This window comes from Schistocerca cancellata, chromosome 2 (assembly GCF_023864275.1).
Source record: "Schistocerca cancellata isolate TAMUIC-IGC-003103 chromosome 2, iqSchCanc2.1, whole genome shotgun sequence".
In the NCBI taxonomy this organism is placed as follows: domain Eukaryota; kingdom Metazoa; phylum Arthropoda; class Insecta; order Orthoptera; family Acrididae; genus Schistocerca; species Schistocerca cancellata.
Window position 1 is genome coordinate 648,986,318 of NC_064627.1, and position 26,927 is coordinate 649,013,244.

Below are 26,927 nucleotides of genomic sequence, written 5' to 3' on the forward strand. Positions count from 1 at the left end.
CATGTGGATTTCAGAATATTGAGTTCCATAACAGTTTCTGAAATGGGATGTGCCCTGCATCTAGCTCCAACTACCATTCTATGTTCAAAATATGTTAATTTCCATTGTGTGCCAGTAATTATGTTGCAAACCTTTTCAGATGAATCACCTGTGTACAAATGACAGCTCCACCAATGCTCTGCCCTTTTATACCTTGTGTACGCAATACTGCTGCCATCTGTATATATTCATAGCGTCCTGTGGCTTTAGTCATCTCAGTGTATATTGCGATAGTGACCAGTGGTCAGAAATCAATATTTATTGTGTTATGGACTTACACAGTATACACTGCATAACAACAATGTAGTTCATAGTAATTGTTCATGGTGACAACTGCCAGTCTCAATGCATGTATTGCAAACAGTGCATGTAATTCTTCTGCACTCTCACAAAGATCCAGGGGTTCTGTTGTACACTGGAACAGGGAGCGGGTGATAAAACAGTGTGCACACCTGACCACCAAGCAGGCATATTGTACACGATTTAGCTCATAACACGTGCATCATGTAATCACCGCATGCATCGTATCAGCACATTAATCTTGCAGCACGCACACCACTATCCCTGGTTTCAGTTGTCCATTGTATCAGACAGCTTGTGATGCGGCCATGTTAAGGTGTGTTACTGTGTGCAGTACCTGAAGTCTAATCAAAGATGGAACATTATTCACCATGAGAGCTGGCAGACATACATTTAAGCACAAATGTTCAGAGAACACTTTCCAACAGACTTCATCCTCACTGGAAAAAAATTATTCCTGGGGATACCAGCATACAAGAAATGGGGTTGTTCACACCTTACAGCTGGCCAAGGTTCCGACCAAAGACATGTCAGAACACCGGGCTTTGAGGAGATAGTGTTGAATCATGTGACTGACCACCTAGCAACTTGCCCATGAAACGCCCACTTCAAAGGATACAGTGTGGAAATGACTGGTGGAACATCTTTTACACCCTTGTCATAAAGACCATGCGCACTGGAATTTTGGGCCCTGCATTCACTTCTGCCAGTGAATTATCCACTGCAGTGCTGTAGTGCTGGACTTAGTGCAGTTTGTATTGTTCACAGATGAGATCTCATTCACCCGTGATAGTGTTTTCAACAGCCGTGACAGCCATGCCTGGAGTGAGGACAATTCCCATGCCATCCACATCAATGGCCACCAGCAATGATTCTCTGTCAGTGTAATGGCAGGCATTATCCATGATCATCTAATAGTTCCTTACTTGCTGTCTTGCCATTTGACTGGTGTTGTTATTGCAATATGTGCTGCCGCAGTTCTTGGACACTGTACCTCTGGTTGTCTGCAAAAGGATGTGGTTTCAACACGATCATGCACCAGCCCACTTTGCTGTAAATGTGGCAAGCACCCAAACAACACACACCAACGTTGTTGGATTGGATGAGGAGGTCCTGTCCCATGGCCAGTGAAACTGCCAGATCTTACACCTCTAAACTTTTCTCTGGGTAACGTCAAGACATTGGTGTATGAAACTCCATAGAAACAGATGAATGCCTGCTTGCTAGGGTCGAAGCTGCTTGTTTCCTGGTACAACAGACACCAGGGATCCTTGAGAGAGGGTGCAGCAGAACTTTATACACTGTTGCCATACATGTATCGAGAGTGGCGGTTGTCACTTTGAACAGTTGCTATGAGCTAACACTGTTGTTATGCAGAGTACACTGTGTATGTCTGTAACAGATAAATATGCACTTCCAACCACTGGCTCCCTATGTCAATATGATCGGTTGTGGACCCACTATCACCTGTTTCAGTTTGACCCAACAGATTTGAGACACCCTATATGGAAGAACCCTAGATATTTATCAAGTTATAGTGAATCAAAGATTTTGAAAATGATTTCCACAGGCAGATGTGGACTCTGACAATAATTTATTTATTATGAAAATTGAAGGTGGAGGGGGGGGGGAGAAAGGGAAGGGGAGGAATGGGATGGGACAATTGATGTCAGCTGCATTGACAATTTTCGCAGAATCAGTGTTGAGGAGGAAAGATAAGTGTGGGACCAGGATTCGAACTGAGGATCTCCTGCTTGCTAGGCTGTTGCGTTAACCACCGTGCCATGTAGACACAGTGTTTATAGCAATTGTGTGGACATCTCAGTCAATCCACATTCCCCCCTAATTTATTGTTTACAAAATGCAGATTAAAAGTGAAGAGATTGCAAAAGGTAATAAATCAGAAAGTGGGTCCTGAATAAGTTGAAACAGAGATTATGAGAGTTTCAGAGCAAGCATTAGGCAACGATTGACTGATACTTGGGAAATGAATACAAGAGAAGATAAATACAACTGTCATGTTGAGCAGCAACCTGGAGTGGGACAGGGGAGGGGGAGAGGTAGCAGGATACAGGCAGGGCGGGAGAAGAGCACTGTCCGGTGGAGTGTGCAGGGACTAGACCAAGGTGGAGAACACTGGCAGGCGCAGCGTCAGGAGGCTGAGGGATAGGGGGTTGGAGGTGTAAATGGAGAGGAACAGGGAAGGGGAAAGACAGGAGTGTGAGCTTTCAGAGGGCAGTACACAATGAGGGTCAGGGGACATGTATAGAGAGGAGATGATAGGCCGGAGGGGGGTATGAACTATTGGGTCAAATGTATGGGGACAGTAAGTTATCACAGGTTGAGGCCAGGATAATTTTGGGAGCAGAGAATGTGTTGAAAGAATTTACTTGCACCTGTGCAGTTCAGAAAAGGTGTTGGTGTAGGGAAGGATCCAGATGGCCCTGGTTGTGCAGCAACCATTGAAAGCAAACGTATTATGTTCAGCTGCATGTTATGCTGCAGGATGATCTACCATGCTCTTGGCCACAATTTGGCAGTGGCCATTATCCTGGTAAACAGACTGTTGGTAGTCATACCAATATAAAAGCTGTGATTGCTGGGACTGTATTTACTGTGTGTGGGTGCACGCCAATTTGGTGATACTTCGCTCTCAGCTGCAGGCTGTGATGGCTGTGGTTACACAGCCTGAAGCTGCTGTGGTTGATACAGGGAAGTTGTGGTCCATTCATGGGAATCCAGCAAATTTTCCAGCACACGAGTCCGCCAGTTGTCCGCACCAGTGGCCAGCCCATTACTGCTCATACTGAGGTTGACCTCTCACCTGTGGTAAAGTGTGAGGTCGCCTCGTGGCATGGCAGGTGGTGAAAGACTTCCCAGGGGAGCCACATGTAAGGCCTCTGCAGTTAGTCTGACAAACAGGTTTCAGGTGCTGCCTGTGGCTGACATTGTCCCTCAGCCAACTGCAGACGCTTGTCGTGTTTCAGTCAAAACCTCTCAAGATTTCAAGATCCAGGCAATCATGACATGGGATTATTGGTAGTTGCGAGCTCCAGGGTTAGGCATGTTATGGGCCCACTTGGCTGCTGAGGAGGGAAAGGAAGCAATCTGCACTCTGTGTGCACGTCATGTGGAATCATTCCAGAAATGGAACGGGTCCTTCCAGATGCCATGAAAAGCACAGGGCACAGCCTACTGCAGGTGGTGGCTCACATTGGTACTAATGATGTATGTTGCTTTGGATCGTAAGAGATTATCTCTGGTTTTGAGAGGCTAACAGAAGTGGTAAAGGCTCCGAGCCTTGCTTGCAAGATAAAAGCAGAGCTAACCATTTGCAGCATAGTCGACAGGACCTATTGTGGACCTCTGGTACAGGGCCGAGTGGACGGTACAAAACAGAGGATCAGACAGTTCTGCGACCATGTAGGCTTGCGCCATAGGGTGGTTGGGTTTCAGGTTTCATTGAATAGGTCAGGGGTCCACTATACTCAGGAGGCAGCTACACAGGTAGGAGGGGCTGTATGATGTGGATTGGGCAGTTTTTTAGGTTAAAGGCTCTCATGGAAACACAAAAAGGGCTTCAGTCTCAAAGGGTGCAGGTCGAACACAGGAGGAATATAGGTACAGGAACCATTGGTACATCAGTTGTAAATTGTCATAACTGAGAAATTACCAGAGCTCCAAGAAGTAATAGAAAGCTTAGATGCTAAAGTTGTTACAGGCACTGAAAGCTGGCTAAAGCTGGAGGTAAGTTCGGCCAAAATTTTGCGAATTACCTAATGGTGTTACAAAAGTATAGGCTAAACACAGTTGGTGGTGGTATGTTCATTGCTGTAAGAAGTAGTTTATCTCATAGTGAAACTGTAGTAGACAGTTCCTGTGAGTTAGTATGGGCAGAGGTCATTCTTGTTCAACCTCCCTATTCAGGTTATAAAATTGTTGAAAGTCTCAAAGAAAACTTGAGTTTAGTTTCAAACACATACCTGACTCATACAATTATAGCTTTAATTTACCCTTGATGTGTTGGCAAAAATACATGTTTAAATCAAGAGTTACGCATAAAACATCATCTGAAATTGTGCTAAATGCATTCTCTGAAAATTATTTCGAGCTGTTAGCTCATGAGCCTATGCGAATAATAAAAGGTTGTGAAAACGCACTTGAACTCTTAGCAACAAGTAATCTTGAGTTAGTAACAGGAATCAAAATAGATACAGTGATTAGTGAACACAGGGTTGTCGTAATGAGATTGAATATTGTAACCTCCAAATCCTCCAAAAATAAACGAAAAATATATCTAGGCCTATTCAAAAAAGCTGTTAAAAAATCAGACACCTTCCTGAGAGAGCTCCTTCCAAATTAACAATGTAAGCATAGACCAGATTTGGCGTGAATTCAAAGAAACTGGATTGACAGTAATTGAAAGATTTATACCAAATCAATTAACAAATGATGGAGCTGATCCCCCTTTGGACACACAACAGATCAGAACACTGTTGAAGGAACAATGAAAAAAGCATGCCAAATTTAAATGAACGCTAAAAGTTTCGACAGCGAAACTTTGTCTCGAAATGTGCCAAAAAATCCAAAGAGAGTCTAGTAATATGTAAAGTATGCTAGCAGCAAGACACAATCAATGCCTTCTCTGAATGATAGTAATGGAAATACTATCGATGACAATGCTACCAAAGCAGAGTTATTAAACACAGCCTTCCAAAATTCCTTAACTAAAGAAGACGAAGTAAATATTCCGGAATTCGAATCGAACACAGCTGCCAACATGCGTAACTTAGAAGTAGGAATCCTCAGAGTAGTGAAGCAACTTAAATCACTCAATAAAAGCAAGTCTTCCAGTCCAGACTGTATACCAGTTACGTTCCTTTCAGAGTATGCTGATGCAATATACAACCGCTTGTTCAATGAAAGATCGATACCCAAAGACTGAAAGTTGCGCAGGTGTCACCAATATTCAAGAAAGGTAGTAGGAGTAATCCACTAAATTACAGGCCCATATCATTATTGTCGACGTGCAGCAGGATTTTGGAACATATATTTTTTTCAAACATTATGAATTACCTCGAAGAGGACGGTCTACTGATACACAGTCAACACAGATTGAAAAAACACCGTTCTTATGAAACACAACTAGCTCTTTACACACACGAAGTGATGCGTGCTATTGACAAGGGATTTCAAATTGATTTCATATTTCTAGATTTGCAGGAGGCTTTTGACACTGTACCACACATGTGGCTTGTTGTGAAATTATGTCTTATGGAAAATCATCTCACTTATGTGATTGGATTCATGATTTCCTGTCGGAGAGGTCACAGTTGGGGTCACAGTTTGTAGTAATTGGTGGAAAGTTATCATGTAAAACAGAAGTGATTTCTGGTGTTCCCAACTGGTAGAGTTATAGACCTTACGCTGTTCCTTATTGATAGAAACAATTTAGGAGACAATCTGAGCACCTGTCTTAAGTTGTTTGCAGATGATGCTGTCATTTATCGTGTAGTAAAGTCATCAGAAGTTCAAAACAAATTGTGAAATGATTTAGAAAAGATATCTGTAAGGAGCGAAAATTGGAAATTGACCCTAAATAATGAAAATTGTGAGGTCATCCACATGAGTGCTAAAATGAATCCTTTAAACTTCAGTTACACGATAAATCGGTCAAATCTAAAGGCCGTAAATTCAACTAAGTACCTAGGAATTACAATTACAGACAACTTACATTGGAAGGAACAAACAGAAAATGTTGTGGTGAAGACAAACCAAAGACTGCATTTTATTGACAGAACACTTAGAAAACGTAACAGATGTAGTAGAAAGACTGACTGTGCTATACTTGTCCATCCTGTTTTGCAGCACTGCTGTGCGGTCTGGGATCCTTACCAGATAGGATTAACAGACTACATCGAGAAAGTTCAAAAAGAGCAGCACATTTTGTATTATCGTGAAATAGAGGCGAGAGTATCACTGACACGATACTGGATTTTGGGTGGACATCATTATAACAAAGGCATTTTTCATTGCAGTAGAATCTTCTCAAGAAATTTCAATCACCACTCTTCTTCTCCAAATGAGGAAGTATTTTGTTGACACCAACCTACGTAAGGAGAAATAATCATCATAATAAGATAAGGGAGGTCAGGGCACACACACAAAGATAGAGGTGTTTGTTTTTTCTGTGCACTGTTCGAGATTGGAATAAAAGAGAATTATTGTGTGGGTGGTTCGATGGACCCTCTGCCATGCGCTTAAGTGTGATTTGCAGCGCATCCATATAGATGTACAATGATTGCAGCAGAGCTGGTATATGACATGGCTACTTTCACAAATGGCCTGGACTCTGATGGGTTAGACAGGTTTGTAGTAGAACTGGAATAGAAAATGCTGGATGAGTGGATTGGGCAGGTTTTGCACTTGGATATTCAACAGGGATATGATTCCTGTGGTAGGGGGTTGGGATTGGGAGTGGCACAGAGATGGACTAGAATTTTGTGTAGGATTTCCCTCATTTCATAGCATAACAACAGATTTCAAGCCCTGAAAGATGTGGTTTAGTTATTCCTGTACAGGGGAGGGGGGCTCTCCTTTGTAGCTGGTTCTTTGGGGTGTTGGAAGGTTTGGTGGTTTGTGGGGAAATGACACATGAGATCTGTTTGAGGACTATGTCTGGAAGATAGTGCCAGTCTATAAACACCTTGGTCAGAACCTTTGCATACTGAGAAAGGGAGTTCTTGTTGCTGCCATTGTGCTATCCCCAGTTGGCCAGTCTGTATGGGAGGGATTTTTTGGTGCAGAGGGGGTAGCAGCTGTTTAAATGCAGCTACTGTTGGTGGTTGAAGGGTGTAACATTGACTGATGTGAGACTCGAGGTATCTGAGAGGAGGTGGTAAACGTTCAGGAAGATGGCACACTGGGCTTAGAAGGACCAGGTGAAGTAGATGGGAGACAAGGCGTTGAAGTTGTGAAGGAATGAGGATAGGGTGTCTTAGCCCTGAGTCCAGATCATGAAGATATTGACAGTGAAACTGAAGTAGACCATGGGTTTGGAGCTTTGGCAGGCAAGGAATCTGGATCCTTCCTTATGCCAACAGCTTTTCTGAATTGCACATGTGTATATTATTCTTGCAACACATTCTTCTTTCCCAAAATTATCCTGGCCTCAACCTATGGTAACTTTCTGCCCCATAACTTCCACCCAATCGTTTCCGCCACCTCTTTCCTATCACCTCCTCCCTATTCATGTCCCCCACCCTTGTTGTGTGCCACCCTCTACCAATGCACACACCTGTCTTTCCCCTCCCCCCTCCTTTTACAGCCCCCTTGCCCCCCTCCCTCCCACCCACCTCCCCACCAGTTGGTCTCCTGATGCTGCACCTGACGAGTGTTCTCTCACCTCAATTTAGCCTCTGCACACTCCGCCAGACAGCACTCTTCTCTCCCAATCACCTGTATCCTCCTATCCCAGAGTTTCCATTGTGTGATAGAAGATGAATGGGTAGCTTTGAGCGATAAAATAGTGAAGGCAGCTGAGGATCAAATAGGTAAAATGATAAGGCCCAGTAGAAATCCTTGCACAGTCCAGAAGATATTGACTGCAACTGACAAAAGGAGAAAATAAAAAATACAGCACATGAAGCAGGCAAAAGCTATATATATGTCAAAGAAATGAGATTAACAGAAGATGCAGAATGGCTAAGCAGGAATTGCTAGAGGATAAATGCAAGGCTAAGAATGCACATAACTATGGGAAAGATAGGTGACACCTATAGGAAAATTAGAGAGATCTTTGGAGAAAAGAGAAGCAGCTGTATAAATATCAAGAGTTCAGATGGATAGCCAGTACTAAGCAAAGATGGGGAAGCTGAAAGATGGAAGGAATATATTGGAGAGTTATGCAAGGAAAATGACAAAACTGTTTCACCTGATGTGGAAGATATTGAGAAAGGCAGAATACTCTGTCATCAAGAAGAATGTAATAGTTCCGAAGACGGCAAGTGCTCACCTCACAGGTGTGAATGCTACTGAAACATCCACGTAATAAGTCATGGTTGCAAGGTACTGTTCTGAATTACTTACAGACGAATGAAGAAACTGATATAAGTTAATGTTGTGGAAGATCGGTTAGTGTTGTGGAGAAATGTAGGATCACACCAGACAATACTGACCCTACAACTTACCTTAGAAGAAAAACTGAAGAAAGGCAAATGTACATTTGTTGCATTTTTAGATTTAGAGAAAACTTTTGACAGTTTAGACTGGACCACACTTGATTAAATTGTAAAGGTAGCTAATACAGGAAACAAAAGGTTATGTACAACTTGTACGGAAACCAGAGTACAGTTGCAAGAATTAAATGCATGAAAGGGAGGAAGTGGATGAAAGGGGAGTGAGTCAGAGTTCTAGCGTCCCCTAATGTTATTCAGTCTGTACATTTAGCAAGCAGTAAAGGGAATTAAAGCTCAGGGAGAAGAAATAAAAACTTTGAGGTTTGTCAATGACACTGTAATCAGAAATGGAAGAAGACTTAAGAGAGCTCTTGAATGGAATGGATAGTATGTTGAATAGAAATTATAAGATGAATATCAACAAAAGTAAAACAAGGATAATGAAATGTAGACAAATTAAGTCAGATGTGCAGAGGGGAATTAGATTAGGAAACAAAAACTAAAAGTAGTAGATGAGTTCTGCTATTTGAGCAGCAAAATAACTGATGATGTCCAGCGTAGTGAGGATATAAAATGCAATCTGGCAGTATAAAAAAAACGTTTCTGAAAAGAGGAATGTTAACATCTAAAATACATATAAGTGTTAGTAATACTTTTGTGAAGGTACTTATCTGGCTTGCAGCCTTGTACAGGAGTGAAATGTGAAAGATAAATAATTAAGGCTATAAGAGACTAGAAGCTTTTGAAATATAGTGGTGCAGATGAATGCTGAAAATTGGATTGGTAGATCGAGTATTTGATGAGAAGGTACTGATTTGAACTGAGGAAAAATTAACCTTATGGCAAAACTTGACTGAACAATAGATTGGTTGATAGTACACATCCTGAAGTATCAAGGAATCATCAGTTCAGTAATGGGTGTGTGCGTGGGGGGGGGGGGGGGGGGGGGGGGGGTGTAAATGTGTAGGGGGAGATCAAGGCTTGAATACAATTAAATAGGTTTAAATGCATGTAGGTTGCAATAGTTACTCAGAAATAAAGAGCCATGCTCTGGAGAGACTAACATGGAGAGTTGCTGCATCTTAGCAGACTTCAGACTGAAGACGACGATGGCTGCAGCAGCAGCAGCATCAGCAACAGCAACAAAATCATCATCATCATTTATTTGTGATGTAAATTTTACACAGTAATGTAATCTTTCACTGAATGGGACTTTTGATCCTGGCTGAAAGCAGTGGTTTTTTCCCACGCCGACAGCAAATAAGGGCCATTTACAGTTGGTGGTCTTTTTTTTTTTTTGTGAAAGAGTTCTTTTACTTGCCTTGCAGGCAATCAGTACAACCATTTTTGAGGAAAAGATGAGATGTAGAGACATAGGGTCCTCTATCCCAAGCTTTACACGATTCTAAACACTTGGTCTGGAATTGATGTCAATGAATTCCTAGTTAGAACTCGACCTTCTGAATGTTGCTCTATAGTAATGTAAATTCACAAAATAAAAACACTTTTAAACTAATTCATAATACTACAAAAAAACTTTTACGTGATTTATAATTCAGAACAAAGTTGTAAGCTTTGACCTTTTCAAATCAGACACGGATTTTTTTTTTTTTTCTGCAAGTCCAGTTGTTCACTGAAAATGTGTATATATTGGAAACTAATGTATCATAGTATTTAGAAGTTAATTTGTAGTTGTGATAGAGTTACATTATTTCTCAAAAAAGAAATATCAACAGCTGAAAAGTATAAATTGGTACTCGCCACAAAGAGAGGCACATTAAAAAAGACAGCTAGGTATTATTCAGTTATTGGACTTAGTTTATCATCAGATGTAATGTGTCTTTCTGCCACTCAACACCTCTTTGTGATATGTTGAACTCTGTCCTTTGCCAATTGTTGTTGTTCCATTCTGGATATTCAATTGTTTAAAAAGGAGATATTTAATTTATTTTCAGAAGGAAGATGAAATGTCAAGAGAATCATCTCCTTGCAAAACACCAGATTCTGGGTTTGTTGACCAGAAGTCTCACACAGATGGTATGACATCAGAATTAATAGGTAATACTTTGCGAAACTTAAGTTATGTGTTGCTCTGTCTGCCATATCAGTGTTTTGCCCCTAAAACATTAATGTCCTTATTTTTGCTGCTACCTTTGTGCATTATCCCTGCCCCAGGTAAGAATTGTGTATTTCAGGTAAGTGGAACATTTTGCTAGGGTCTCAGTTATGTAGTACTAGGTAAAACATGGAATAAGCCATGGAAATCAACTTCTGTACTACTGATAATTGTTGGAAATTTGAACTTGAGTTTTAGTACTTCGGTCCAGGTTTTCTACAATTTGTGTAATGTATGAATGTATGAGGCTTTTTTTTATGCAAAACACTTTTTGCTTTAAACAGCTACACTTAACTGCTAATCAGCTCTTGATTATATCTACAACATATCCCACATCAGTAGAGAAATACTTTTGAGGAGAAAATTAATTTCATGGTCTCGGTGAACATTTCTGCTTTTTTCTGCAGAACAATAACCAGTTTACATCTACAAAGTATCTGTTGATCATTTCAATTGGCAACTAAAAACTTGCACAAAGAAATGCATTTACACTACTGTAATGTAGAGTGATTTTAAATGTATGCATGGATTGTTGAACTTTGAACTAAATGGTAAGAGAATTACACATGAGTTCTATGTAGTTCCAATCTTTGTGTCCAGAAATAAAAGTACTTGTTTTACAGTAACTCATTAAACAAGTGCTTTTCCTGTGCCAACTTTGCATTATTACATTAACACACAAGGTATTGCAAATGGGTGCGGGAACTCACAAAAAGAAATCTTTAGGATGATCAACCCGGATATAGAATCTGACAGTGTGATACAACTATTTGAATGTAGCACAAGACCAGAAAACTATTTTGTAAGACATAATATATTCTTGCTAATAAAATATGTATGGTGAATGGTGTAGTATTATTTTCACACTTCGTCAAGACTCTTGAGTGCAGTGGGGGGCTAGCGGAATCAACATAAATCAAAAGTACTGGATCAGCACTGACAGCATTCCCTAATTGCCAACCCAGCTTGACAATTAGCTGCTTTTATACGTGACGTGGGTTTTCCTGAAATAAGATTCAGCACTGTGAAAACACCTCTCAGTGATGACAACAACAATGTGCAATGAATTTTATGCTGAACTTAGTTTGATAGTGACCTGAAACACACATCATTCTATAATTGTACACCGTCTTGTGTTTTTCTCAGTTCTGCTACACCCATGAGCCACTGCATCAAGTGCTTCTTGAAAATTGCTAGTAGTCTGTTTTATATTGGTAGCTGCCAGCAGGCCACTTTAGTTGAAAGTAACACACATGTGCAACTTGCATATACCTAAAACTGGATTACTTACATTAGATATAGACTTCACTTTTGCAAAACTTTTGTGTTCATCTATGGGCATAGTAGACTATCAGAACATTCTAATTAGAAAATGAAGTATGTGTTTGGAAGGAGATTTTCTGTAGAACTAATGGGGACCAACACTTTTTCAGATCTACAGCAGCAGTAGCACCCTGTTCTCAGAATAAACAACTCAGTAGAGAGATGTTTATTCTGAGAACATGGTGTTGCTGCTGCAGATGCTGCTCCTGCTCCTACTGCAGACCCTACTAAAGAACATTAGGCAGTATGGAAGTATTAGTGGGATCTAGTAGAAAATCCCTCTATTGACTAATAATAAGTGGTGAATCCTATGATATTTTTATGAAATGCCGTAATTTAGGCATGGGAGTTGTATGATTATAACATCAAATTGAATTGTAATACATATTTTCAATTAAAAGTACTAGTGACACCACCTAGTTATAATTAGTGTGTGTTGGCATACACTTGGTGCATGTTGTAACAAAATGTTTTCTACTCTGGGCAGCCACAACTATGGAAATATATCTTGATAAATGAAGAATGTCACCCCCCACCCTCCCATGAACCATGGACCTTTAGTGGGGAGGCTTGCGTGCCTCAGCGATACAGATAGCTGTGCCATAGGTGCAACTTCAATGGAGGAGTATCTGGTGAGAGGCCAGACAAATGCATGGTTCCTGAAGAGGGGCAGCAGCCTTTTCAGTAGTTGCAGGGGCAACAGTCTGGATGATTGACTGATCTGGCCTTGTAACATTAACCAAAATGGCCTTGCTGTGCTGGTACTGGGAACGGCTGAAAACAAGGGGAAACTTCAGCCGTAAATTTTCCCAAGGGCATGCAGCTTTACTATATGGTTAAATGACAATGGCGTCCTCTTGGGTAAAATATTCTGGAGGTAAAATAGTCCCCCATTTGGATCTCCGGGCAGGGACTACTCAGGACGATGTTATCAGGAGAACCAAAAAATCGCGTGAGACAGGGTTATAGTCTATTTCTAAGGTTATTCAATATGTATATTGAGCAAGCAGTAAAGGAAACAAAACAAAAATTTGGAGTAAGAATTAAAATCCATGGAGAAGAAATGAAAACATTGAGGTTTGCCAATGACATTGTAATTCTGTCAGAGACAGCAAAGGATCTGGAAGAGCAGTTGAACGGAATGGACAGTGTCTTGAAAGGAGAATATAAGATGAACATAAATAAAAGCAAAACGAGGATAATGGAATGTCGTCGAATTAAATCAAGTGATGCTGAGGGAATTAGATTAGGAAATACGACACTAAGTAGTGGATGGGTTTTGTTATTTGGGCAGTAAAAAAACTGCATATGGCCGAATTAGGGACGATATAAAATGTGGACTGGTAATGGCAAGAAAAGCGTTTCTGAAGAAGATATATTTGTTCATATCGAGTCTAGATTTAAGTGTCAGGAAGTCTTTTCTGAAGGTATTTGTATGGAGTGTAGCCATGTACGGAAGTGAAACATGGACGATAAATAGTTTAGACAAGAAGAAAATAGAAGCTTTCAAAATGTGGAGCTACAGGAGAATGTTGAAGATTAGATGGGTAGATCACATAACTAATTAGGAGATACTGAGTAGAATTGGGGAGAAGAGGAATTTGCGGCACAACCTGACTAAGAGAAGGGACAAGTTGGTAAGAAACATTCTGAGGCACCAAGGGTTCACCAATCTAGTATTGGAGTGAATCGTGGAGGGTAAAAATCGTAGAGGTAGACCAAGAGATGAATACACTAAGCAGATTCAGAAGGATGTAGGTTGCAGTAGTTACTGAGAGATGCAGCAGCTTGCACAGGCTAGAGTAGCATGGAGAGCTGCATCAAACCTGTCTCTTAACTGAAGACCACAACAACAACAAACAAAGAACTGTAACAGCTGTTAAACGATCCTTTATTGTTCCTTTATTGTAATGACCAGTTTCACAGCTTGTAGTGGCATTTTCAGGTATACATCTAAGTAGAAAAATGGGGGAAAATATGATAAACAATATTATATTCACCCTGAGTTAAAAAAGGATGTGGTAAATAATGGATATAAGTACTCACAGTTACTTCATATGAAATGCAAACTGAAGCTAAATGGACGAGTCGATGTTCTTGGTCAAATCAAAATAAAATGTCTGTCGAAAAACAGTAGTCAGGTAATAAAAGCGACAGAATGAAGAGTCGACCATCCGAAATAGCAAGGGGTCCTACAGGAAAAACAGAGAAGTGATAGGGTCTAAAATTCGAAGTGTGAAAATGTGGAATTAAAATGAAGGTAGTAAGATAGTGAATATAATTGTATGAACTTACCACTGGGAGCAATGTAAAGTGAAATAATGTGTTACTAGTCGGTAAAGACTGGTTTTTTGGGGGGGGGGGGGGGGGGGAGGAGTAGATATAGAGAAACAGACTAACCAAAAGAGACTGAAAACTGAAGTAGGGTGGTGTTAAAGAACTTACCAGAACGTAAAACCGCTATAGTCATGCAGCCGAAACAAACATAGGTGAGAGATAGCAGAATATAGCGTGAGGAGTCGTGGAGCGTACCAAGTAGGCCACTGTGCCCAGTCTAGGTAATAAATGACACCGCACAAGCATATCACAAGCAGTAACGAAGATTGGGGCAGACAAAGTTGGGTGACGTCCTTACATAGCTGATTAATACAAAGATGGCAAAATATAATAAAACTGGAACATGAAAAAGTCTTGATAGAATATATGCTGTCCAGTCACATTAATGTGACCCATCTGTCAAATGCCTCACTAATACCTTTTGCAAAGGAGACTGCTGCGAAATGTGCAGGAAGAGAGTCAGAAGAATCAGTGAAGTTCTGGAAGGTATCGACAGAGATATGGGACCAAGTTCTGGAAGGTATCGACAGAGATATGGGACCAAGTTCTGGAAGGTATCGACAGAGATATGGGACCATGCCAACTCCAGTGCCGTGGCCACCTCACCATATTTCTCAGTTGAGGATCTATGATGCATACAGCCTGATCGAGGTACTCTCACAGGTCCTCGACTGGATTTGAATATGGGGAGTGTGGAGTCAAGGAAGTATAGTAAACTCAGCCTGGTGCTCTTCGAACCATGCATATATACTGCTAGCTGTTTTACATGTTGTATTGTCCTTCTGGTAGATGCCATCATGACGAGTAAAAACAATCTGGATGGAGATGGCCTCCAAGAGTAGGTGCATACTTGCGTTGATCTGTTGTGCCTTCCAGAATGAGGAAATCACCCAGGGAATGCCACGAAAACATTTCCCAAACCATAACATTCCCTCTTCCAGTCTGGACCCTTTGGACAATTGTTTCATGGTGTTTGCTTTCCAACTTTCACACCACACCTGTCAACGGCCATCTGTCCAGTGGAGTGTAAAACATAAAATAAATCTGAAAAGGCTACCTTTCACCACTCAGTGGATGTCTGGTTGCAGTACTGGCATGCAAATTCCAACCTTCATTGCTAATGAACAGCAGTCAGCATGGGTGCATGAACCGGATGCCTATTGTGGAGGTCCACATGCAGCAGTGTTCTCTGAACAGTCATCTTGTAGACACTGTTGATAGCCCTTTGGTTCATCTGGGTGGTCAGCTGCATGTCTTTTTGCCTGTACACATCTCTGCAATTGTTACTCATACCTGTCATCAATGGCCCATGTTGCACCACAGTTACCTCGGTGTCAGTTTCATATAGTGCCATTTTGCCATACGTGTGTCACTTTAACCACAGCCTCATGTGAGCAATTTGCAAACTTGGGCATTACGGAAATGCTTCCACCCTTGGCCCGAAAGCCAGTAATGATGCACTTTTGTATGTCAGATAAATCACTCCATTTGTACATTACAACAGTGACTGCACTGCTTTCCATGTCCCCCCTGTATTGCTAGTGGTACTGCCTGCCATTTGTGAGTGGTTATTGCACATTGATTTCGTATATACACGGTGGTTATATTAATGTGAGTGAACCGTGTAAAAGACATTACATTCAGCCAGTAATCAGTGGCTAAAAACAGTGATGGAAACATCATAGTTAAAGTGGTGATAGATGTAAAGGGGGCCACAAGGAGATAGAGGATGGAGGAAAATAAAACGGTTTTTAGATAGTAGGGGAAGCAAAGAGGAGTGAACCCAATGTAAGTGTGTGTGTGTGTGGGGGGGGGGCAAAAGGCTTAGAAATTAGAGCGCAGACACGTGATATACAGAATGGTATTGTTTTAGTAAGAATATTAATAGTCAAATTCCCAAGATGATTGTGATATCTACATTCAGTTTGACCATTTAGTATATGTTGTGCAAAATGATTCTTACAACACATTATGTCAATTTCTGTCAGAATATTTAGGGTTTGATCTTCATTTTCATGGAGTAATATTTTTGGATTATTTGACAGATTAGCAATGGAATGCTCTTGTTCACAGAGGTGTGTATTCAAAGCTGATTTTGTATTGCTTAAATTTAGGTTTTCTTGAAATCTGGTGTTGAAACCACTTACTGTTTGGCCAGTGTACTTCATGACAGTTGTCAGACCAAATGCAATAGACACCTGTGGCATAGTATTTGTGCCTCTATCTGTTACTGATATTATTGAGTACGGAGAGGTTGAAGCATAACTTCTCAAAATTTTACCGATGTGTAGGAACCTATGATATATATAACTTCCTCATGAATATTATAGTCTACATTCACCAGGGTTCTGTAACTTCGTCTAAGCCACATAAGGTGGATGGTTTCAACTTTTTTAAAATACCTTTGTTAGCATGTTCACAAAATTATCGCTATAGTCATTGCTGTAGGCTGTCTATTGAACCAAATCCGTATTCTCTTTCTAAGGCTTCTCTGGGCAAGGGGATGTAATACATCATATAAAGCAATGATCTAATTGCAGCCATTTTGTATGTTGAGGTATGATGAGAGGTGTGAATAATGAGCTCAGTAGAAGTTGCTTTTCTGTATATATGTAATTCCAGGTTAGAATGTTTAGAGATGTGTTGTGTAGTGGAATGCATTTTGTGGTGTAAACTCATCCATGAAATGACAACAATTATCCTTTGTCCCTTCATTTAAAACAAGAATATTGTTCATATACCTACTCCACTGTAAAAGTTTGTTGGCATGGGCTGGAAATTTTCATTACATAAAATTCAAAGGTATCCATAAAATATTGGACAGACAGTATGCCAATTGTGATCTCATTACCAGTTCTTGATTTTGAATGTACATGTCCTCACCACATTTAAAATAGTTATATTTCAGAACAGTGTTGAGTAATGATCTTACCTGTGGGCCTATTACTGTGGGTTTGTAAATTGTAAGTAGTGATGTCTCTCACTTGATCTAAAGAATAGTTGGATTACACATTTTCTACGCCCAATGACATAATATGAGTCAATGTTGAAGTGAATAAATTGACAAGTTTTTCAATCGCATGCTCTCTGTTTTGAACATTATAATTTGCATGATGTTGGTAATGTTTATTAACATATGTGGCATGGGGCTTCTTGATGATGTCATATCCCTCCTCACCCCCTCCCTACCACGTGCATTAACATTAGCCTAACAGGCATATGTTCTTATGTAACTTAATTGCGGCCCTTAATGTAGGGGTGTTTGGTTCATTGGAATGAGTCTTTTTTTCTGAAATTTACTAGGAGAATTTTTAGTAACATTGAAGTCCTTTCTTATATTGGCTATATATTTGGTAGTAGAGTCTGTTTCATGTTTGACAATATGGTTTTCAGTAAAGTCACTTTTTCAACATACTGGCTCTATTGCATTATCACATAAGTTGTACTTTTATCCACATGTATAATTAATGCTTGATGCTCATCCCATTTCTTATTTATAGCACTGAGTAAAACCAAATTTGTGTTTTATCAGTTCCCGTGTGTGGGCTGGAATCCCTTGAAGTCTATTGACACTATTCACAGCCTCAGTGTGTTCGGCTGTAGTGAGTTTAGCCCCATCTATAGGAGGCACAGTATGTAAATTCAGTCTACTAATATGTTGTTGTGGCAGGAGGTTATGAATATTATAACCTAACCTTTTTGCAATAATTCTATTTCTCTGCTATTAAAAACTGTATCAGTAAGATTGCGTAATTTTGTGTAACTGTCGACTTTTGTTTGCTCTATTTTTGTATTTAAGTTTCCATTCTATTTTGCTTTTTATATGATAGCTTTTCTGCCTGCATACCGCCGTGTGCTACTGCCATCCCAGTTTATGTTACGTTGCTCTCCCAATTATCTAATTATATTTCTGTCTTAGTAATTATCTTCATTTTAGTTCCACATTTTCATACTTTGGACTTTAGAGCCATCATTTCTCTCAGTTTTTATTATAGGATCCCTTGCTATCTTGTCTACTGGACTTCGTCATTCTTCTGATTTTATTACCTGACTGTTGTTCTTTCAATTGACATTTTGTTTAGATTTGATTAAGAATATTGGGTGATCCAAATAATCCCTGTCTGGAATTTATATGAATTGATTATGAATACTTTTATCTGTTATTTACTATATCCTTTTTTAACTTACAGTAAATGCAATATTGTTTATTATACTTTCTCGGCATTCTTTCTACTCAGATGTATACCTGAGGATGCAGCTACAAGCCGCAAAACTGGTTGTTACAATAAAGGACCATTCAACAGCTGTTGCAGTTTTTCATCTGTTAAGATGTGTAGCAACAGCTTTATTACAAAACACACACTAAAAATGGCATGTTACCTTCAGATTTATCGTGATTTATTTTTCTCCCAGAGCTTATCTCTGTTTTCCATTTCCAGTTTAAAAAATTTAAATGATTGTGTTTTATTGACATTAAAACTTGAAGATAGTTCTATTTAAAAGGCCTTTTACAGTTGGAAAAATTCAAGTGTCATCTACAGTAACATAATTTATCTTTGAAAATCAGCCAGTAGTTTCAGTTTGTAACATAAAGTAACTGTCATGAGAAATAACGCAACCCAAAACAATCTTCAGATTGAAAATAGTGTAGAATGGAAACAGTTATCTCTCTTAGTGTTTGACGGTAGTGCTGAACATATGTCTGAACTTCTGACATGCTGCTGTCAGGACAATGAATATGTGAGGATGCTCTCATTGGGAGAGTGAAACCAAGCAAATAATATGCAACCTCTAGTGGTTGGTCTTTACTTTAATAAGTAATTTTGTTCAATATATTGCTCTCGGGTCTGCTGCCCAGCCACATTTTGTAATTTACAAAATGTGATCAGATGGCAGAGCTGAGAACCGTATATTGAACGGATCTGCTGGGAAAGGTCTGAAGAGTCTCAAGTAATTTTGTTATTTCACCAAAAGGTTGCAACTGATAAAAAAAAGGTTGAAATCAAAATTGAAGCAATGACTAGCTTTTGTTTTTGGCCACAATAGTTGTTGCTGGCATATCATTGTTCTACAAGCACTTATACATCACAACCATGTCCTCCTTCCGTGTGTGTGTACTACTAAAAGAAAATAGGTAGGCAAGTATTTTCAGTGCAGTTTAGTTCTTTGTTGTAGAGTCTGCTGACTTTTGTAGATGCATTATATGCTTTGATATTTTGTTTGTCGCTTTCTACACTGTAGCTTCTCATTACTGATGTGTAGTGTCATAAATCTTTTGAATTTTTTATGGTAAATTGTGTGTAGTTATACTTTTGTACTTAGTCATTCAAAATAATGGTAAACTGGATGTATTACAATTTTGTGGTATTTGCACGTAATTCTCTTTCTGTTCTCTGATTGTTTTATTGTTTTTGTCATATCAGCTTCTCGGATTATGTGATTGTGTTCGGCAGCAACAGCTGTTTTTATTGTGGCAGATTAGATAATGTAATATCTGTGAATCTGCATGCCCAATTAATGATGCATAGCCAGTATGCTTAACTTGTGACTTATAACATGATGAGCTGTGAATGATGGTATTTGTTGCAGTTGATGCCCTATCACTTTAGAAGATGCATCTGCTGTTGAGCTTTGCTGTCAGTAGGTCTAGGAGATTGTTGCAGTGGTTGACTTCATGTTTCATGGTAAATTTAATGTGTTTACGCAGTATAGTGAAACCATTAAAAATATTGTTTATATTGATTGAGTTTTTGTCAACATGGAATACTGTGATATTTACATAGTGTTGATATCACTTAATGTGAATTGCATACAATGAGAGGGAGGAGTTTTTTGTTTACTCATTCAGGTGTTAAAATTAAGACACACAGGAAAACAAATGGAAATCATGTTTCAGAATTGGCAGTTCCTTCATCAGGAGATAGTGAAGTTAAATTTGAAGGAAAGACATGCAGTTAGTTTTGTAGAAACAAATTGACAATGAACTCCAAATTGAGAATGATACAGATTTTATGTTCCTTATGTCTCTTGATCTTTGAGTGTGAGCTGTGTTTTTCCTTTTTTTCGTAATTACTGTTTTCCATTAAGTCACTTTTTACCTCCACTTCCCCCCCCCCCCCACCCCCCCCCCCCCCACCCCCACAACCTCTCCCTGTAGTTCTGTCTGTGTGTGTTAGTGTAAAGCACCCTTTTCCAGCTATACGTAATTAGATTATCTTCCAAATTTAACATTTATTTTCATTTTTTTATTTGGATGTTCATCATCAGATTACTGTTCTTTCAAGCTACAGGTGTTTAATGTATGACACACGCACTGTGTCTGGCACTGCGTGGGAACCAATATCAGATAAGCAGGCTCTGATTGCTGCATACCCTTCACCCCATTCTTTGGACTTTGGCAGGGGTGACTTATTGTCTTTAGCCAAACTACACGAGTTAAGAGTGGGCTTCGAAAGAACAATCAACATTGGAGTTCTGGAAATCCTTATCAGTGGCATCAAGTGTGTTTGTACTATGCGAAAGCAGAAGTGTGGTGTACAATTAGTGCAGTATGAATTATTGGCTAATCTTTTCCCACAAAACCATAACTTCTGATTTTTTGTGATCAGTACTACATCCTCTTTTCAAGAGAGTGAACAACTAATGAAAAGACATGCAGCTATTTTGTGGAGGGCAACGCAATGCTTCTGTGGCAGTATTATGAGATAGTTTTAATGATGAGATCAGTCTTTCCATTATGCACAGACTGCAGTGCTGAAATCCAGCAACAGTGTCTGAATTGATCAGTCAATGCACTACTGTTGTCTTGCTGTGTTGTAGTTTGGGTACACGGCTGTGGCAGCAGACGCTATTGAGACACCAGTATGAAGTTCTAAATTGTGAAGTACTTTTCTTGGACTTCTTTCTGAGGCCACTCCTAACTTCGTTAGTTTGGTTAAAGCTGATACCTGACAAAGGCTGAGGAACTACCTGGTGTGTATGCAGAAATTGGAATCTGCCTCCTTAGTATTAGACCTGGACATAATACATGTGAAGTAACCTGTATTATAAACTTTGAAAATGCAAGTGATTAAAAATATTTCTAGTTGAATAAATAATATAATAGAATTGTACACTGTCTGTTGGCAGCTTGGAGTAACAACTGTAATCAACAGATGTGCATTCAACCTGTCAGTTGTGTGAAGGAAGTATTAAGTAGTGGGCATGGAGTCACAGTGTGTCAATGTTGTCATTAATTACAATGTAGCAACATCTCTAAATCAGGTGCTCAAGACATGCTCCTGACTCTTTGGAAGAAGAGAAAAGTGTGTGCAAAGTTTATCCCACACACCTTGACTTGTGAACAAAAATGATGATGCATGGAATCCTGCTATGATTTGATTGAAATGTAAAACATGTGCAATTCTTTTCTGGAAAAAAATCATCACTAGTGATGAAACTTGGTGTTACCAATATAGACCTACCACAAAATGACAGTGTGGAAATCCATGTGAAGAGTCAACACCTTGGTGACTTAACAGACATTCAAACCAGTGTGAAATGCAAGTCAAACAGCATCCCAAAAAAGGTCTTTTCTGACAGTTTCACATGGTTGTATGAAAATGACGTGTTTTGTGCTCAATGGACGGAAACAGTGTAAAGCACATGAAGCGTTAAAATCACCATCTTAGGTTTTTCTTATTTCTCATCAATCCAGTCTTGAATTTTTTGGACTGAGAGGATATGAATAATTTTCATTAAACCTTAATATAATTTTACTTCAGCTGTAAACTTTTTCTGTAATACTGATGCTACAGTAACATGGCATTTGGACACGTTTTTGAAAACTTCATTTGTGTATGGTACAGTCACAAATACACACATAAAAAGCATGAAAGGGTGCATAAGCATTGACTAACCTTGAGCATAGGAATGACCACAAATCTGAATAATGGCTGCCAGATGACAAGAGTTATTGCTTTGTTGACTGAAATGTGTACAGATTTTCTTCCAATCTAGGAAGCATTTTGGCTTCTGCAGACGTATTGGTAAATTTTACCATAAGGGAAATTCCATTCAGAAACTTAATAGATTCACAGAGTCAGCTCAGTACAGCCAATAGATAACACAAAACAGAACACAAAAATTTACATTCCTAGCTTTGGGAACTTTGTTCCTCCATCAGGGAGGAGAGAGGGGGAAAAAGGGAAGAAGGGAAAGTGGATTCAGTTACTCACAACTCAGGTTATGAAGCAACAGGGAAGGGTAAACAGGGAGGGTAGTAAGGATGGAGGCATGGTTGTCAGAGGGAAGCCAAAGGTATTCTACTGTTAAGTACTGTGCCAGCTTCAAACCAAAGAGAATGCATCCAGAAGTAATTAAGTATATAGTATAAAGATAAGCACAATGATGTAGGATGAGAAGATGCGTGAATGGCTAAAGAGGAGAGGGAAAAAGAAAAAGACTGAAGACTAAATGGGAGTGAGATTGGTTAACGTAGGTTCAGGGGGATGGCGGGATGAAAGGATGTGTTGGAGTGCAAGTTCCCATCTGCGCAGTTCCGAGGGACTGGTGTTGGGTGGGAGAAGCCAAATGGCACGTACGTTGTAGCAGGTTCCTGGGTCCCTAGATTTATGCTGGACGGCATGCTCTGCTACTGGGTATTGGACATCTCCTAGGCGGACAGTTTGTCTGTGCCCGTTCATGCGCTCAGCCAGTTTAGTTGTCGTCATACCGATGTAAAAGGCTATGCAGTGCGGGCATGTCAGTTGATAAATGACGTGTTGTTTCACATGTGGCCCTGCCTTGAATTGTGTATGTTTTACCAGTAGTGGGGCTGAAGTAGGTGGTTGTGGCGGGTGCATGGGGCAGGTTTTGCAGCGGGGTTGGTTACAGGGGTAGGAACCGCTGGGTAGAGAAGGTGGTCTGGGAATATTGTAGGATTTGACAAGGATGTTACGGAGGTTAGGGGGGCGGCGAAAGGCAACTCAGGGCAGTGTGGGGAGAATATTGTCAAGGGATGATCTCATTTCAGGGCTTGACTTGAGAAAGTCATATCCCTGGCGGAGTAATTTGTTGATGTATTCGAGGCCAGGATAATATTGGGTGACAAGGGAGATGCTTCTGTGTGGTCTGGGGGTAGGAACATTGTTGTTGGACGGGAAGGAATGTATTGCTCGGGAGATCTGTTTGTTGACAAGGTCCGCAGGATAGTTGCGGGAGAGGAAAGCACTGGTCAGGTTATTAGTGTAATTGTTGAGGGATTCTTCACTGGAGCAGATACGTTTGCCACAAATACCTAGGCTGTAGGGAAAGGAGCGTTTGATGTGGAATGGATGGCAGCTACCAAAGTGAAGGTACTGTTGTTTGTTTGTGCGTTTGATGTGGACAGAGGTGTGGATGTGAGCTTCAACAAGATGGTCAACATCCAGGAAATACTAACCCAGTGTTGAGCCCTGTCTAGAATAGTTCCGACCGCCTTCCCAAAGGGATCCTCCTCCCCTTCCCCAAAACCATCCCTTGCAGACATTTCAGGAATTCCTCACATCCAGTGTTGCCTCCCAGTCCTTCTTGAAGAACATCCCGACAACCCCCAACATCACCCCAGCTGAATCCCGTGCCATTAAGGAGCTGAAAACAGACCGCTCTATTGTCATCCTCCCAGCAGATAAAGGCTCCACAACTGTGGTACTTGACCGTGTGGATTATGTGGCAGAAGGACTGCGTCAACTCTCCAACACCTCAACCTACAAAGCTGTTACCCAGAATCCCATTCCCTCCATCCAGACTGAGCCGTCGAAAATCCTAAAAATCCAAGGTCCCTCACAAGGCCTCACAACAGCTTCCATAGACCTACTCACTCCACCTGAGACACGTATCCCTACCTTCTACCTATTAACCAAAATCCACAAAGAGAACCATCCTGGCTGTCCAATTGTGGCAGGCTTCAAGGCCCCAACAGAATGTATCTCAGCTCTGGTAGACCAACACCTCCAACCTATCACCTGCAGACTCCCATCCTACATCAAAGACACAAACCACTTCCTAGAACGCCTCAAATCCATTCCCACTCCCCTCCCAACTGAAACCTTTCTTGTCACCATAGACGCTACATCCCTTTACAAAAACATCCCACATACCCATAGTCTCTCTACGCTTGAACACTACCTCTCCCGACGCCCACTCAGAGACTTCCGAAAACCTCGTTCCTTATCACACTTACCAACTTCATCCTCACCCATAATTACTTCAGTTTTGAAGGCCAGACCTACAAACAAATTAAGGGAACGGCCATGGGAACCAGCCGGCCGCGGTGGTCTAGCGGTTCTGGCGCTGCAGTCCGGAACCGCGGGACTGCTACGGTCGCAGGTTCGAATCCTGCCTCGGGCATGGGTGTGTGTGGTGTCCTTAGGTTAGTTAGGTTTAAGTAGTTCTAAGTTCTAGGGGACTTATGACCTAAGATGTTGAGTCCCATAGTGCTCAGATCCATGGGAACCAGGATGGCTCCATCCTATGCCAACCTCTTCATGGGCCGCATGGAGGAGGCTTTCCTGAAGACCCAACAGCTGCTTCCCCTGGCCTGGTATAGGTTTATAGATGACATCTTTGTGGTCTGGACTCATGGTGAAGAAACACTCCTTAATTTCCTCCATAACCTCAACTCCTTTTCGAGTCTGAATTTCACCTGGTCCTTCTCCAAAACCCAAGCCACCTTGCTGGATGTTGGCATCCACACCTCTGTCCACATCAAACCCACAAACAAACAACAGTACCTTCACTTTGATAGCTGCCATCCATTCCACATCAAACACTCACTTCCCTACAGCCTGGGTATTCGTGGCAAACGTATCTGCTCCAGTGACGAATCCCTCAACAATTACACCAATAACCTGACCAGTGCTTTTCTCTCCCGCAACTATCCTGCAGACCTTGTCCACAAACAGATCTCCCGAGCAATACATTCCTCCCCGTCCAACAACAATGTTCCTACCCCCAGACCACACAGAAGCATCCCCTTTGTCACTCAATATTATCCTGGCCTCGAATACATCAACAAATTACTCCGCCAGGGATATGACTTTCTCAAGTCAAGCCCTGAAATGAGATCATCCCTTGACAATATTCTCCCCACACTGCCCAGAGTTGCCTTTCATCACCCCCTAACCTCCGTAACATCCTTGTCAAACCCTACATTATTCCCATACCACCTTCTCTACCCAGCGGTTCCTACCCCTGTAACCAACTCCGCTGCAAAACCTGCCCCATGCATCCCCCCACAACCACCTACTCTAGCCCCACTACTGGTAAAACATACACAATTCAAGGCAGGGCCACATGTGAAGCAACACATGTCATTTATCAGCTGACATGCCTGCACTGCACAGCCTTTTACATCAGTATGACGACAACTAAACTGGATGAGCGCATGAACGGGCACAGACAAACTGTCCGCCTAAGAGATGTCCAATACCCAGTAGCAGAGCATGCCGTCCAGCATAATTCTAGGGACCTAGGAACCTGCTATAACGTATGTGGCATTTGGCTTCTCCCACCCAACACCAGTCCCTCGGAACTGCGCAGATGGGAACTTGCATTCCAACACATCCTTTCATCCCGCTAAACTGAACCTACGTTAACCAATCTCACTCCCATTTAGTCCTCAGTCTTTTTCTTTTTCCCTCTCCTCTTTAGCCATTCACGCATCTTTTCATCCTACATAGTTGTGTTTATCTTTATACTATATACCTCTTTACTTCTGTATGCAACCTCTTTGGTTTGAAGCTGGCACAGTACTTAACAGTATAATATCTTTGGCTTCCCTCTGACAACCATGCCTCCATCCTTGCTACCCTCCCTGTTTACCTTTCCCTGTTGCTTCATAACCTGAGTTGTGAGTAACTGAATCCATTTTCCCTTCTTCCCTTTTTTTCCCCCTCTCTCCTCCCTGATGAAGGAACAAAGTTCCGAAAGCTAGGAATGTAAATTTTCTGTTCTGTTTTGTGTTATCTATCGGCTGTACTGAGCTGAGGTAGGGCCACTGTCTGTATGTTTTTTTGTGTGTCTCTGTATTTGGAATTGCACATCTTGACTGAATCCAATCTAATCTAATGTAAAGTACTGGCTAGACCACCTAGAGATCTGCGCAGAGATTGATACCTGCAGGTGTATTTGTAAATATCCACAGTAATAATTACTTTGTGGTTAAACGTTACAGGACAATATCATTATTGGGACTTCTTTCTTTCTTTCTTTCTTTCTTTCTTTCTCATCCTTCCTCTTTTTTAAAATAAAAAGGAAAAGAAAAAAAATTACATAACCATTGTAATGACCATTAGTCTTTAACTCGTTGTTATTACCCATTTGGGACTGAATTCCAATATATTGTTTTGAATTCAGTGTACTGTGTAATAAGTTTGTTCCTTGTCATGGTAGTTTGTTAATGTAAGTTTTGCAGCTACCAGCCTTGGTTTGGTAGCTTTACTAAGGGAACACACATCATTACTAAATATTTGGACCATGTGCCCAATACGAACACATCTCTCTTATACTTTGCAAATGTCAGTTTCTTAATTATGAAATGGAACATGTCACGTTCAAAGAACAACGATACAGATTAATATCTCATTATTTTATTTAATCATTCAGTATATAACACA

At 40.6% G+C, this 26,927-nt stretch overlaps 1 protein-coding gene across 8 annotated transcripts in view; it reads left to right on the plus strand.

Moving 5' to 3' along the window:
• Positions 1-26,927, plus strand: part of LOC126162326 (phosphatidylserine synthase) — a 185,102-nt gene that overhangs the window by 132,657 nt on the left and 25,518 nt on the right. Inside the window, exons 7-9 of one of the 8 annotated variants that reach the window (XR_007535064.1) lie at positions 10,472-10,553; positions 19,882-19,976; positions 21,421-22,386. Coding sequence is in view for 4 of the 8 variants with exons in the window: in XM_049918754.1 (XP_049774711.1) it covers positions 10,472-10,574; positions 19,882-19,901 (123 nt within the window). In the remaining 4 variants the exon portion in view is untranslated. Of the gene's footprint in view, positions 1-10,471; positions 10,575-19,881; positions 20,369-21,420; positions 22,387-26,927 lie in introns of those variants that run through there. The other 7 variants (XR_007535062.1, XR_007535063.1, XR_007535061.1 and 4 more) reach the window with 7 other exon arrangements.